Consider the following 16162-nt stretch of genomic DNA (forward strand, 5'->3'; position numbering starts at 1 on the left):
ACCACAACCCCATCGAACATGTTTGGGATAAATTGGAACGCCAACTGCAAGCCAGACCAAATCAAATTCTATTTGTCACATGCGCCGAATACAACAGGTGTAGGTAGACCTTACAGTGAAATGCTTACTTACAAGCCCTTAACCAACAATGCAGTTTAAGAAAAAAGAAGAAAAAAATATGTTTTAAAAAGTAAGAGATAAGAATAACAAATTATTAAAGAGCAGCAGTAAATAACAATAGCGGGGCTATATACAGGGGGTGCCGGTACAGAGTCAATGTGGGGGGGCACCGGTGTCGAGGTAATATGTGCATGTTGGTAGAGTTATTAAAGTGACTATACATAACTATAACAGAGAGTAGTAGCAGTCTGGGTAGCCATTGATTAGCTGTTCAGGAGTCTTATGGCTTGGGGATAGAAGCTATTTAGGAACCTCTTGGACCTAGACTTGGCGCTCCGGTACCGCTTGCCGTGACGTAGCAGAGAGAACAGTCTATGACCAGGGTGGCTGGAATATTTGCCAATTTTTAGGGCCTTCCTCTGACACCATCTGGTATAGAGGTCCTAGATGGCAGGAAGCTTGGCCCTGGTGATGTCAGTGATGCCAGCAGCATACCACCCTGCATCCCACTGTTGGCTTGCTTCTGAAGCTGAGCAGGGTTGGTCCTGGTCGGTCCCTAGATGGGAGACCAGATGCTGCTGGAAGTGGTGTTGGAGGGCCAGTTGGAAGCACTCTTTCCTCAGGTCTAAATAAATATCCCAATTCCCCAGGGCAGTGATTAGTGACACTGCCCTGTGTAGGGTTCTGTCTTTCGGATTCCACGTTAAATGGGTGTCCTGACTCTCTGTGGTCACTAAAGATCCCATGGCACTTATCGTAAGAGTAGGGGTGTTAACCCTGGTGTCCGGGCTAAATTCCCAAGCTGTCCCTCATTCTGTCACCGAATCATCCCCAGCTCACAATTGGCTCATTCATCCCCCTCCTCTCCCTGTAACTATTTCCCAGGTCGTTGCTGTAAATGAGAACTTACCTGGTAAAATATATATATATATTTTTTTTGCCATGCCATGCGATCGGAGGTAGTTGCCATACCAGGCAGTGATGTCACCCATCAGGATGCTCTCGATGGTGCAGCTGTAAAACCTTTTGAGGAGCTTAGGACCCATGCCAAATATTTTCAGTCTCCTGAGGTGGAATAGGTTTTGTTGTGCCCTCTTCATGACTGTCTTTGTGTGTTTAGTTTGGTAGTGATGTGGACACCAAGGAATTTGAAGCTCTCAACCTGCTCCACTACAGCTCTGTTTATGAGAATGGGGGTATGCTAGGTCCTCCTTTTCCTGTAGTCCACAATCATCTTCTTTGTCTTTGTCTTGATCACGTTGAGGGAGAGGTTGTTGTCCACACGGTCAGGTCTCTGACCTCTCATTGTTGTTGATCAGGCCTACCACTGTGTCGTCAGCAAACTTAATGGTGGTGTTGGAGTCGTGCAGTCATGAGTGAACAGGGAGTACAGGAGGAGGGGACTGAGCACGCACCCCTGAGGGGCCCCTGTGTCAAGGATCAGCGTGGCGGATGTGTTGTTACCTACCTTTACCACCTGGGGGTGGCCCGTCAGGAAGTCCAGGATCCAGTTGCAGAGGGAGGTGTTTAGTCCTAGGGTCCTTAGCTTAATGATGAGCTTTGAGGGCACTATGGTGTTGAACGCTGAGCTGCAGTCAATGAATAACATTCTCACATAGGTGTTCCTTTGGTCCAGGTGTAAAAGGGCAGTGTGGAGTGCAATAGAGGTTGCATCATCTGTGAATCTGTTGGTGCAGTATGCACAAATGGAGTGGGTCTAGGGTTTCTGGTATAATGGTGATGATGTGAGCCATGACCAACCTTTCAAAGCATTTCATGGCAACAGACGTGAATGCTACGGATCGGTAGTCATTTAGGCAGGTTACCTTAGTGTTCTTGGGCGCAGGGACTATGGTGGTCTGCTTGAACATGTTGGTATTACAGACTCAGACAGGAAGAGGTTGAAAATGTCAGTCAAGACACTTGTCAGCGCATGCTCGGAATACACATCCTGGTAATCCGTCTGGCCCTGCAGCTTTGTGAATGTTTACCTGTTAAAGGTCTTACTCACATAGACTGCGGGAGAGCGTGATCACACAGTCGTCCGTAACAGCTGATACTCTCATGCATGTTTCAGTGTTACTTGCCTCGAAGCGAGCATATAAGTGATTTAGCTCGTCTGGTTGGCTCGTGTCACTGGGCAGCTCTCGGCTATGACCCCCTTTGTAGTCTATAATAGTTTGCAGGCCCTGCCACATCCGACAAGTGTCAGAGCCGGTGTAGTACGATTCAGTCTTAGTCCTGTATTGATGCTTGGCCTGTTTGATAGTTTCTCGGAGGGTATAGCAGGATTTCTTATAAGCTTCTGGGTTAGAGTCCCACTCATTGAAAGCGCCAGCTCTCCCATTTAGCTCAGTGCGAATGTTGCCTGTAATGCTTGGCTTCTGGTTGTGTTATGTACTTACTGACTGTAAGTACATAACACAACCAGAAGCCAAGGAGGACGACGTCCTCGATGCACTTATTGATGAAGCCAGTGACTGATGTGGTGTACACCTCAATGGAAGAATCCCAGAACATATTCCCGTCTGTGCTAGCAAAACAGTCCTGTAGTTTAGCATCTGCTTCATCTGACCACTTTTTTATAGACCGAGTCACTGGTGCTTCCTGCTTAAATTTTTGCTTGTAAGCAGGAATCAGGAGGATATAATTATGGTCAGATTTGCCAAATGGAGGGAGAGCTTTGTACACGTCTCTGTGTGTGGAGGAAAGGTGGTCGAGAATATTTTTCCCTCTGGTTGCACATTTAAAACGCTGATAGAAATGAGGTAAAACTCATTTGTTTCCCTGCATTAAAGTCCCCGGCCACTAGGAGCACCGCCTCTAGATGAGCATCTTCCTTTTAGCTTATGGCTTTGTATAGCTCATTGAGTGCGGTTTTAGTGCCAGCAATGATTTCTGTGGTGGTATGTAGACAGCTATGAAAAATACAGATTATCTACTCTCGGTAGATAGTGTGGTCTTCAGCTTATCATGAGATACTCTACCTCAGGCGAGCAAAACCTCGAGACTTCCTTAGATATCGTGCACCAGTTGTTGTTTACATAAATGCATAGGCCCCCGCCCCGTGTCTTACCAGAGGCTGCTGTTCTGATAATGGAGTGTATAACCCACCAGCTATATGTTCTTAATGTCGTTGTTCAGCCACGACTCGGTGGAACATAAGATAATACAGTTTTTAATGTCCCGTTGGCAGCATAAAGGTGCTTTCAGTTTGTCCCATTTATTTTCCAGCGATTGAACGTCAGCTAGCAGGACGGAAGGCATGGGCAGATTAGCCACTCGTCGCCTGATTTTCACAAGGCACCCTGATCTCTTTCTGCAAAATCTGCATTTCCTTCTCTAGTGAATAACGGGGATCAGGCTATGGTCGGGTGTCTGTATTATATCCCTCCCGTCCGACTCATTGAAGAAGAACTCTTCGTCCAGTTTAAGGTGAGCAATCTCAGTTCTGATGTCCAGAAGCTCTTTTCGCTCATAATGTTGCTGCTACCGTCTCTTATGTACACAACAAGTTACGAACAACGTGAAAAAAATAAAAATAAATAGCATGGTTAGTTAAGAGCTGATAAGATGGCAGCCTTCCTCTCCGGTGCCATCACAACGCAGTCGCCTAACATCACTGCCTGACCTCACAAATTCTCTTGTGGTTGAATGGAAGCATGTCCCCGCACCAATGTCCAACATCTAGTGGAAAGCCTCTAGTGGAAGAGGGGACCAACTCCATATTAAAGCCCATGATTTCGTAATGAGGTGTTTGATGAGCAGGTGTCCACATACAGTGCCTTGCGAAAGTATTCGGCCCTCTTGAACTTTGCGACCTTTTGCCACATTTCAAACATAAAGATATAAAACTGTATTTTTTTGTGAAGAATTAACAACAAGTGGGACACAATCATGAAGTGGAACGACATTTATTGGATATTTCAAACTTTTTTAACAAATCAAAAACTGAAAAATTGGGCGTGCAAAATTATTCAGCCCCCTTAAGTTAATACTTTGTAGCGCCACCTTTTGCTGCGATTACAGCTGTAAGTCGCTTGGGGTATGTCTCTATCAGTTTTGCACATCGAGAGACTGAATTTTTTTCCCATTCCTCCTTGCAAAACAGCTCGAGCTCAGTGAGGTTGGATGGAGAGCATTTGTGAACAGCAGTTTTCAGTTCTTTCCACAGATTCTCGATTGGATTCAGGTCTGGACTTTGACTTGGCCATTCTAACACCTGGATATGTTTATTTTTGAACCATTCCATTGTAGATTTTGCTTTATGTTTTGGATCATTGTCTTGTTGGAAGACAAATCTCCGTCCCAGTCTCAGGTCTTTTGCAGACTCCATCAGGTTTTCTTCCAGAATGGTCCTGTATTTGGCTCCATCCATCTTCCCATCAATTTTAACCATCTTCCCTGTCCCTGCTGAAGAAAAGCAGGCCCAAACCATGATGCTGCCACCACCATGTTTGACAGTGGGTATGGTGTGTTAAGGGTGATGAGCTGTGTTGCTTTTACGCCAAACATAACGTTTTGCATTGTTGCCAAAAAGTTCAATTTTGCACGCCCAATTTTTCAGTTTTTGATTTGTTAAAAAAGTTTGAAATATCCAATAAATGTCGTTCCACTTCATGATTGTGTCCCACTTGTTGTTGATTCTTCACAAAAAAATACAGTTTTATATCTTTATGTTTGAAGCCTGAAATGTGGCAAAAGGTCGCAAAGTTCAAGGGGGCCGAATACTTTCGCAAGGCACTGTACATCTTCCAAAAATATCTAATATTTCGTGACAACTGATGCAACCTCTCCTACCTTGTTGAATTGACAGCCACAACCATAGGGAATTCAGTAGCCTAGTAAATCTTAGCCTAGGCAGCCGATAGTGTGCAATACACTCTTGTCCCCCGTGGACCGGCTCGTACATAAAGCATCCTCCATTTAGGCTGCAAAGGCTTCATTTTCCTCCATTGCTTGAATGGCGAGCCGCTGGGAAAGAAACAATTGTGTGTACTGTCTAAATGAAACACAATTTTTCACCACCATTTTCAGATTTCTTTATGCTTTAAGATGTTGCTTTAAGATTGTCTGAAAATCCCAAAATGGTGGTGGCCTTATTAGTTCAGTGACTATATAATTTGTTAGGTACAGTATACGGAAAATATAAACGTTCTGTCACAGCGAAAATAATACATGCAGGAAGTCCAATCGATTGTGAGGTATGGCAAATACATTGTGATACATTTGGGTTGCGGGTTCTGAAATCTCTGCCCAGCAAGGAGGAAAGGAGCCGACCTAATCCCGCCTCCTACTTTTACCTTTCAACCCCTTTTCACCTGCCAATCAACATTGCCCATCTTCCCTCTCTGACTGTAGGCTACATCCCTAGTTGCATGGTGTGATCAAATCATTACGGCAAAAATATATCTCCTAAAATGAGAGGGAAAGACGGGTGACAAGTAACATCCACTTCATAGGATGGGCTAAAAGGTTCAGTTATGTCACAAATGTTTAATTTGATTGTAACTTTCCTACAGTAGCCAGCTGACAGTTAACATATCCTTGTAAATTAAATTAATCATGTTGCATATGTGTTGTAGATCTGGAGTATGGGCCTGAGGGCACACACTTAGTGTGTTGTGAACTCTGTAATGAATGTATTGTATTGTTTTTAAAATTGTATAACTGCCGTAAGGAAGAGTAGCTTGGCAGCATCTTATGGGGATCCATAATACATACAAATACCATGAGGCCAATGGTGACTTTTTAAAACGCAGTTTAATGGCTGTGATAGCAGAAAACTGAGGATGGATCAACAACATTGTAGTTACTCCACAATACTAACCTAAATGACAGAGTGAAAAGAAGGAAGCCTTTACAGAATAAAAAATATTCCAAAACATGCATCCTGTTTGCAATAAGTAAAATTGCAAAGAAATGTGGCAAACAATGTATCTTTATGTCCTGAATGCAAATCATTATGTTTGGAGCAAATCCAACACAACACATCATTGAGTACCACTCCTAAATATTTTCAAGCATGGTGGTGACTGCATCACGTTATGGGTATGCTTGTCATCGGCAAGGACTGAAGGAAAACCTTTTTTAGTCTGCTTTCCAACAGACACTGAGAGACAAATGCACCGTTCAGCAGGACAATAACCTAAAACACAAGGCCAAATGGTAAGCACCTACAGTGTTGCATTGAATGTTCCTGAGTGGCCTAGATAGTTTTTACTTAAATTGGCTTGAAAATCTTTGGCAAGACTTGAAAATGGCTGTCTGGCAATGATAAGTAAATGAACTTGACAGAGCTTGAAGAATTAAAATCATTCAGAGTCTATTGATGCACCTGTGCGTCATTCTAAGTAACATAAAAAATCCCCTTAAAACTATTTTAGTTTAAGCTTGAGATATTGCATGGGCTCCGTCTCAATCCACTGCATCTGCCTAGGTCTGCCTTCCGCATCTGCTGTAGAAGGTGACTGAGCTACTGCGGTGTTTGTCAGACCATGAGACATCCTGAAAATCACCTACATATAGGACAGACACTAGGACAGACACAAAACCTTATTCCAAGGGGTATGAATACTGTCGTGATAAATGCATCGATACAACAGCAGTTAACAGCTGCAGTGTTGCTCGTTGGTTTACCCCGTATCATGGAATAGGCTATGTGAATGTTTATAAAGACAAAAGGCAGACATATGGAATTATTTAATTTGGATGGATGGTTGACATGACAGAAAGGTAAGCGGATATTTTCTTATCTAAAATTTGGATGAATCTTTGTTTCAGTATACTCTTCTCAAGCTCGTTACGTCTGTTTCGCTCACGGGACTCAAGCCTGGATGGGCTCGCGCCTAGTAAAAACCTTAGCCGATTGTGCAATATATTCAAAAATTCTAACTAAATTCACCAGCGACATCATTAGGAGATAAGGATTGTGAGCACAGTGTTTCTGATCAGATCAACGATGATCTTCTAATGTATTTGTGTGACTACGATGCCATCTTTAGAGCACAGCATGAAATAGGCTACTACCGAGGTCTGATGATGCTTCTGACAATATAGTAAAAGGCGTGTTGTGTTGGTTTTGGGTGATGTGCTAAAGTCTGTATAACCCTGTGACGTGCAGTACCAGTCAAAAGTTTGGACACACCTACTCATTCAAGGGTTTTTCTTTATTTTTACTATTTTCTACGTTGTAGGATAATAGTGAAGACATCAAAACTATGAAATTACACATATGGAATCATGTAGTAACCCAAAAAAGTTTTAAACAAATCAAAACATACTTTATATTCTTCAAAGTAGCCACCCTTTGCCTTGAGACAGCTTTGCACATTCCATATGTATTATTTCATAGTTTTGAGGTCTTCACTATTATGTTTCCTCCAGGTGGGTTGTGGAGTGTGTTCGCGCTGGGTGGAGCCGGCAGTAAGCCAGGATTGGAACAGGAACAGAACCCTCTGCCACTGTCCAATCAGAGCCTGTTATTGCTTCTGGTGCTAGCCAATCTGACAGATGGACCCAACAACTGTCCCAATCCCTACAGACAGGCTGTCACATGCTTCAAAAACACACAAGGTACAGAATATGCGCTAGTACCAGTAAAAGGTGACAGGGGGACCTTTCAATGAATGGGTACTAAACCTGTGTGTTTTCCACAGACATGTCATTCGTCCCTACAGAGCAGCACCATATGTTCCAGATTAACTTCAACAGCCTTTACACAGCTCTGTGTGAGCAGCAGAGATCCGACCAGGCTACACTGATACTCTACACACTGCTGCATCAAAACACAAACATGAGGACATATACTCAGTTTATTAGGTACAAATGTAAAATCTTGTTGGTCACGTTTTCCGGCACCACATTCTCCTAACGGAAACTCTGAAATGTACTCTGTGTAATCTGAGTCATCCTCTTTGACTTAGTTCTTATTTTTTCCCTGCTGACACAGTGGGGCACAGTAGACAGCTGTTCCTGTGGGGTGTGCTGTGACGTCACCTCTTAGCAGGTTTTAAGTGTATTAGGGAGCGCAGAGGGGGGGGGGGGGGCGCCACAGACCATTGCTCTGCAGGACCCACCTGTGACAGAGGATCACTCCCACACACAGTGGAACCATGCTTGAACAAACACACACACACACACACACACACACATGGGTGGACACACATAGCGCTTCCCGAAGCACCCCTCTGTGGAACAATGCTGGAGGCCTAAACACACAAACACACACTTTCTCTTAGTGTAGTCTGGGATGTTGGATTCGTGTCAGAGCTTGCTCAGTGCACTCTGCCTGCTTATTCTGCAACAGTGTCAGTCTGCACAGCAGGAATGCAGGATTTCACAACAGAAGTTGACAGAATGGCTGTTGAACCATGGCAGTTAAACCATCAAAACAGAAACACCATGCAGACACATACCCTGGAGAAACACCATGCAGACACGTTCCCTGGAGAAACACCATGCAGACACGTACACTGGAGAAACACCATGCAGAAACGTACCCTGGAGAAACACCATGCAGACATGTACCCTGGAGAAACACCATGCAGACACGTTCCCTGGAGAAACACCATGCAGACATGTACCCTGGAGAAACACCATGCAGACATGTACCCTGGAGAAACACCATGCAGACACGTACACTGGAGAAACACCATGCAGACACGTTCCCTGGAGAAACACCATGCAGACATGTACACTGGAGAAACACCATGCAGACACGTACCCTGGAGAAACACCATGCAGACACGTACCCTGGAGAAACACCATGCAGACACGTTCCCTGGAGAAACACCATGCAGACACGTACCCTGGAGAAACACCATGCAGAAACGTACACTGGAGAAACACCATGCAGACACGTTCCCTGGAGAAACACCATGCAGACACGTACACTGGAGAAACACCATGCAGAAACGTACCCTGGAGAAACACCATGCAGACACGTACCCTGGAGAAACACCATGCAGACACGTACACTGGAGAAACACCATGCAGAAACGTACCCTGGAGAAACACCATGCAGACACGTTCCCTGGAGAAACACCATGCAGACACGTACCCTGGAGAAACACCATGCAGACACGTACACTGGAGAAACACCATGCAGAAACGTACCCTGGAGAAACACCATGCAGACATGTACCCTGGAGAAACACCATGCAGACACGTACACTGGAGAAACACCATGCAGACATGTACCCTGGAGAAACACCATGCAGACATGTACCCTGGAGAAACACCATGCAGACACGTACACTGGAGAAACACCATGCAGACATGTACCCTGGAGAAACACCATGCAGACATGTACCCTGGAGAAACACCATGCAGACACGTACACTGGAGAAACACCATGCAGACATGTACCCTGGAGAAACACCATGCAGACACGTACCCTGGAGAAACACCATGCAGACACGTACCCTGGAGAAACACCATGCAGACACGTTCCCTGGAGAAACACCATGCAGACACGTACCCTGGAGAAACACCATGCAGACACACACACAGTAGACCAGGACATCCTGGTAAACAGTGTAATGTGTTACTGAGTGGACTATCCTGGCTAAATAAATACATGAAAATACGAATAGCCAACGCACATGCTCGTTCTCTAATTATTTTACTCCTTCCCCTCCTCCTTAGGTGATGCCCATCCTCAAGATCCTGTATCATGTGGAAGACAGGAACTCTCATCACGTCTACATGGCCCTCATCATCCTCCTCATCCTCACTGAGGAAGATACCTTCAATAGGTCCATACATGAGGTGGTGAGTACTGACCCCTCACTCTAACCCTCACCATCCTCCTCATCCTAACTGAGGACGATACCTTCAACAGATCCATACGTGAAGGGGTGAGTAGTATCCCTGATTGATTGAGCCCTGAAAATGTACTCCAGTGTCACACACAAATGATGCACACCAGTAATTGCACTCCTATGACAGAAGGGACACAGCCCTGCAAACATGTATTCCCTTTCAGCACATTCTGGTTATAGACGTCTGAGACATTTCTCTGTATGAGGTATGATTTCTCAAACGTCAGGACATGTGCCATTTCAGATAAGAACAGTACATTCTATGATAGACACTGTCTCCCCATCTCCCTCTGTGTATTTCAGTCTTCATTTTTTCTTCCTACTCAGCTTGTCAATGAATTTGCCGTGTGTTTGAACAGAGAGCCTTTAAACCACTTAGGACACGGTGCTTGACACCATTCTGCTCTTCCATTACATTTTAGTTGTGTGAATCATTTTTGACATTTTAAAGTCATTCCTCTCTTTCTCTGTACGTGCGGAGCCTATCGAGTTTGTCTACTGGCTGGGCTGCATATGAATTTGTCTCTGTCTGAGTCCCAAATGGCACTATCCCCCATATAGTGCACTACTTCTCACCAGGGCCCATAGGGCTCTGGTCAAAAGTAGTGCACTATATAGGGAATATTGTGTCATTTGGGAACCCTGTTTGACTGCAGCAGGAAATCCTAAAGCCTAGGCTGTAGCTGCCAGCAGACTTCTCTCTGAGTCTCTATGTTTTGGATGAAAATCCATTTCACATTGGTCTCTTTGCTGTTGACATGTAATTTTCAGCAGTACTAGGTTCAATATAAACCAACCACAGTCAGGCCAGCTCTCAATATTCAGATGGGTGTTTTTCATCATAGAAAAATCAATGCAGAAGTACTTTAATGCTGTTGTGGTGTTTTGGGGCTGTGAGTTGAGCCTGGGATTAGACTACCATGTTGGTCTATGTTTTGTCCATCAGTTGCTGATGGTTGTCACCCAGTGCTGTGTCACTGTGACTCCATTTAGTGTCTCCAGAGCCAGGTGGATGGACTCGGATCATGTATTACTACACACATCACAGCTAGGCTTCTACAACCTCTTTTGCATTTGATAGTGCAGACGTGACCATGGCGCAGCCTAGTCAATTTCACAAATGATCTCTTTGAAGTCTAAATCTATGATAGTTTGACAGTACAGAATAGGTCTTTAAATTAGTGCATTATTCTATTTCTGCATGTTAGTGGAAAAGAAGGTGCAATCTCAAATGCATTATTTAATGTGTAATTGTGTGTGTCTAGATTGCTTTTTCAGAATCTATATCCTTCCCCAACATAAAGTAAGGCCAAACCTTATGACATCCTGTCCTGCCAACCGTTACCGAGACTTACTTTACTTCTGACATGAAGTGCTGTTACCGTGGTCGCTAAGCACCCTGGAAACACAAGGTTGACAACCAGAAGTAATAGGCCTACTGTAGTAATGGAAAAATAGTTGCATGAAACACTTTTGATATTTGTGTTTTACAGAGAAAAAAGTGATTTGTGATCGAAACGGTGATAGCTACTGCTGGCGGTGCTCTAACTTTTCCTCTTAATTTGTACAGTACCGGTGTTTCTACTTTATTCATTTAGAAGTGGCGCGCCACTGCTAAATTCTTGCCGCCACACCAAACATTATTATTATTATTTATTTTTTGGGGATAGAAAAACTGTCAGTGTAAAGCTTAAATGACTAAAACCAGACCAAGTTTGTATAACATTTAAATGACCTATATGTTTTATATATTTGAGAACTAGAAATCGACTAAATAAAAGCTAAAACAATGAAACCAATAAAATAAAACTATGAATTTAGGAGTACTTTTGCCATTGCTGGCTTACCGATCGGGCACGCAGGGCACATGCCCAGGGGCCCCATTGATTTTGTTATAATGTTTGATCATAAGAACACAGAATTAGCCATGGCAAAATGCAACATTTTCTCTCCGCTCCATGGAAAAAAATTATAAAATTGCAGGAAAGTAGTCCCTTTTTGATCCAGAAAAAAACCTTGCTCATTGCTAATAGCACACCTGCCTGATAATATGGTATGGTCCCATATATAAGCTATGGTAAAAAGTCAGCCCTAAAATATTTTGGGGGCAATATGTTATATGCTCATGTCTGGGGAGGATTATAGATAGATCAGAGTCATTTGATTTTCATTCATTTTGGAGTATAATGTACCTTTAAAAAGTCACCCGAAATGACCTTCTCACAGTCCTTCTACAAAAAAATACCCCGGGGGGAATGCTGCTGTGGACATCCCCACCTGCCTCTCCCTCCAACACTGCTAAAAAAAAAAATGCTGAATAGTTACTCACTCTCCCTCTTTCCCTCCCTCCCTCTTTCTCTTTCTCCCTCTCTCGCTCAAACTCCCCCTCTCCCAGGTATTAAAAAACATAACTTGGTATTCAGAGCGTTCATTAACAGAAATCTCCCTGGGTAGTCTACTCATCCTAGTGGTCATACGCACCATCCAGTTCAACATGACACGGACCAGGGTGAGTACACATGCGCACACACACACACACACACACACAGACACACAGACACACACACACACACACACACACACAAAAAAACAAATCTCCACATACACTTTGTTTACCCTCTCCTAGCTTTGTTTTCTCCCAAGATCATCTCATTGGAATTCCAGGTAGGTCAATACACGTCTCTCATTTCCTCTCTTCCAGGATAAGTACCTGCACACCAACTGCCTGGCTGCCCTGGCCAATATGTCTGCCCAGTTCCGCTGCCTACACCAGTATGCAGCCCAGCGCATCATCAGGTGAGGCTACAGCTCCGTCCTCCGTAGAACTATTGCTGACTGTCAACACAGACACGGGTATGGCCAATGCTTGTTAATGGGTATTAATATGATCTCAACTCGAACTAAAGCCTACTGGTAGATGAACATTGTAGAGGTTTAGCAGGTCTGTGCAGCACCTTCTGGTGTAGATATTCCAGGGTTGTGTTTTGTGCTGAGTGGGAAAGACCACCTATCTTCTTAGCTACTGATGTTGCAGCGTTCCCTCACCAAGGCAGTAGAGGCGGAGAAAAACAAAGGTTGGATTGATCGTCCTCATCAGAGAGGATTTAAATGAGTCATTTGATTACGCTTTTGTTTTCTTCCTTGACTCATGGCCTACAGTACCTTCTGTACTAAAGTCTGCCACTATTCAGTCACAAACATTACCATAAAAAACGTTTTTCTTTTTATAAGGTCTACCACAGAGGACCAACCCTTGCCAAATCACCACACCAGTATGCAAGCATTAGCATGGATTGATTCACAACACATCATTTCAACATTTCCATAACAACTGTGGCTAAGATAGTCGATCGTTATATTGGCCGATTATCACATTCCAATCCATTTCTTGCAGATTGACGCAGTGCTTCCAGATTGAAAACAGTGTTTTTAGGTCGGCGGTTTGGAAGTGTAGCTAGTTAAGTCCGACATAAAATGACTATCATTATATTGGCAGATTATTGCATTACAATTACAATTTGCAACGCACTGATTTCAGATTGAAACCATGTTTTTAGATTGGTGGATTGGAAGTACAGATGGGTTACACATTTCCCTTGGTGCCAGTGACCATGTTGGTTTGGTGCATGACGGAATTAAAGACAAGCGCATATAAAGTATAAGGTCAACATTTTAAGGGTAATAATTGTGCATATTTATTCTGTTTTGTAAATTATCCTGTAGGGTGGAGTGGTAGTATTTTATATGGTGATTATTTGATGTGTGATTGAGTTAGTGATTTCGTTTGGCTTCTCTGAATGCCTTGACGACTTGATACATAGCAACAGATTCCAGATTGCCTTGGTAGCTTTACTAAGCACACAAACAAGCTTAGACAAACACATGTATAAGAAAACACACTCACTCAGTCACACGAACACTTACTCCACCCTGATGATGGAAAAAAGTTGCTGGTCATAATAAGACACATAGTTAGTGGGAAAGTGCTTGGAATTACGTGCTTTGTGTTTATTTTGACTTTCTTTTACTCTCTTTTTATTTGTAAAACAATTGATATTAGATATTTCACTGGATGTACAGATTCAATTTATGCCAACGTCTTCATCAGCTGCAGCCTTTGTAATGCTGTAGCCTAGGTCTATTGCTCATCTCGTGGCTCATCACATATTAGACCACTTGGCTAGCTGTCATAGATCTGTGGTTGGCTCTCAATAAAGACATCACGTCTTCTGGTTGTGTATTCTGGCTTTGAAACAGTCAGTCAGTCAAGGAAGGTAATGGTTATGACTCCAAGCTGTTGAGAGGGAGGAGATTTCTCATGACTCTGTGGTTAGAAGTGAACTATATGAATGAATGGGAATGTGAAGGGCTTGCCCAGTGACTCACCCAGATCATTGTTCCAGATGAGCCCTGGTTAGGAGCACACACTCCACTGGTCATACATTCTAACACACATACACGCTCCCTTTCAATGTTCACCCAGAACGACCAGACAAGTGCATGGCCTCTCCTCTTCCTCTCATCAATTCATTCAGGATCATTTAATGCTGTTCGTGACCACGGGGAAATGGAAACAGAAATGCATACACTCACACTTCTTCGTGTTTTATTATTACTAAGAGAGTAGCCGAGCTGACACAGTCTTTCTTCAAATTGTATTAGTCACATGCGCCTTACAGTGAGATGCTTACTTACAAGCCCCTAACCAACAATGCAGTTAAAAAAAAACAAAAAAACGACTAAGAATAAGAAATAAAAGTAAGGTTTGGGATGTGGTGGTGGAGGGGAAGGTAATAGTAGTTCCTACACTGATTTGCTTGTGCATCTCTGCATCTCAGCCCCATTGCAGATGCCTCCAGATCTTGCCTCCTCTCCTCTACATCATCTCTCTACACGTTTACAATTGAGTCATTTAGCAGACGCTTTTATCCAGTGAGACTTATAGGAACAATTAGGGTTAAGTGCCTTGCTCAAGGGCACATCGACAGATTAGTTACCTAGTCAGCTTGGGGATTTGAACCTGCTACATTTCGGTTACTGGCCCAGGGCTACCTGCCGCCCTACATGTATCTAATTTCACAAACAAAGTAGAAAATACTACTGTGTTGTATAAGAGCATGTGAAGTATATCTAGAATGCCAAGCTTCAGGCAAAGCATTGGTTATAATTTTACATTTGAGTCATTTAGCAGACACTTTTATTCAGAGCGTCTTGAGTGTATAAGTATTTTCATGCTTTTTCCTACTGGCCCCCCATGGGAATCAAACCCACAACCCTGGCTACACAGGACTGCTACATGAACAGTCAGTGTCGTAAAGGAAAGTTATTCCAATGATTTTACTGCATGCTCAAGGCTTAAGTCAATGTTAGATTTTCTTTAACTGTCAAGTGAGAATAGTTTGCTGGAGTCAAACACAAATTCCAATCCTTCATTACTTTTGGCTGTTATCAGTTATTATTCTGGGATGTCTTGTTGAGCTATAATATTAAACAAACTGACAATCAGTGATGGCTTCTCTTTTGCCTCTTTTTGAACCCCTTTGTCACCTTTCTGACCGTAACCCAAACATACTATGCTAAAGTATTTTACGTTTTTTTTTTTTTTACGAAATTGGAGAAAACAAATTATTTTCTGTATTTTTTTGTCCTTTTTTTCCTCCTCCCCTTTTCTTTCAGCTGCGCCAGCCTCCACATGCGAAGATACTTGTATGTTCTGGACCATATGTATTTCCCCCACTCCAGTTGCAGTCGCCACAAACACTGGCTGGTTCACCGCGTGCGACGCACTAGGACAGGAGCTTGTGCACTTTACTTGCTCGCTCATTCTCAAGTCCTATGCTTCCGGGTTATAACCAGACTCTAAGACTACTAGTCTTTTGCTGCCCTCTCTTCCTGCTTCTTTTACATTTTTTTTATTATCTTTCTGTCCTACTGATTGCTGCATGAGCACAGCATCATTTGTATTGCATCTTTGCATGCTGGAATGATTCACGGATAGTGGACTCGCTGAATGGATCCAAAATGACCCCCTATTCTCTAGAGCCCTACCTTTGACAAAGATACATTCTACACATGCATGTTCTTTGTAAAGCCGTGCCTGTCAGTCGGTGGCGGTCAGTGCCATTTAAGATGAGTGAGGAAAAAAATGATATTGTGTGTTGGATGACTGTCATTTCATATTCCATTCACCCAGTTCAATGTAACAGCAATATTTTTAG

General features: G+C 43.3%; 1 protein-coding gene across 2 annotated transcripts in view; it reads left to right on the forward strand.

Moving 5' to 3' along the window:
• Nucleotides 1–16162, forward strand: part of LOC139408941 (dymeclin-like) — a 147586-nt gene that overhangs the window by 61238 nt on the left and 70186 nt on the right. For both annotated transcript variants that reach the window (XM_071153441.1, XM_071153442.1), the window contains 5 exons: nt 7507–7695; nt 7779–7959; nt 9769–9894; nt 12340–12453; nt 12646–12740. In XM_071153441.1, coding sequence (XP_071009542.1) covers nt 7507–7695; nt 7779–7959; nt 9769–9772 — 374 coding nt within the window. In that variant the 3' untranslated portion in view covers nt 9773–9894; nt 12340–12453; nt 12646–12740. The remainder of the gene's footprint in view (nt 1–7506; nt 7696–7778; nt 7960–9768; nt 9895–12339; nt 12454–12645; nt 12741–16162) is intronic.

This window comes from Oncorhynchus clarkii, chromosome 5 (assembly GCF_045791955.1).
Source record: "Oncorhynchus clarkii lewisi isolate Uvic-CL-2024 chromosome 5, UVic_Ocla_1.0, whole genome shotgun sequence".
NCBI lineage: Eukaryota > Metazoa > Chordata > Actinopteri > Salmoniformes > Salmonidae > Oncorhynchus > Oncorhynchus clarkii.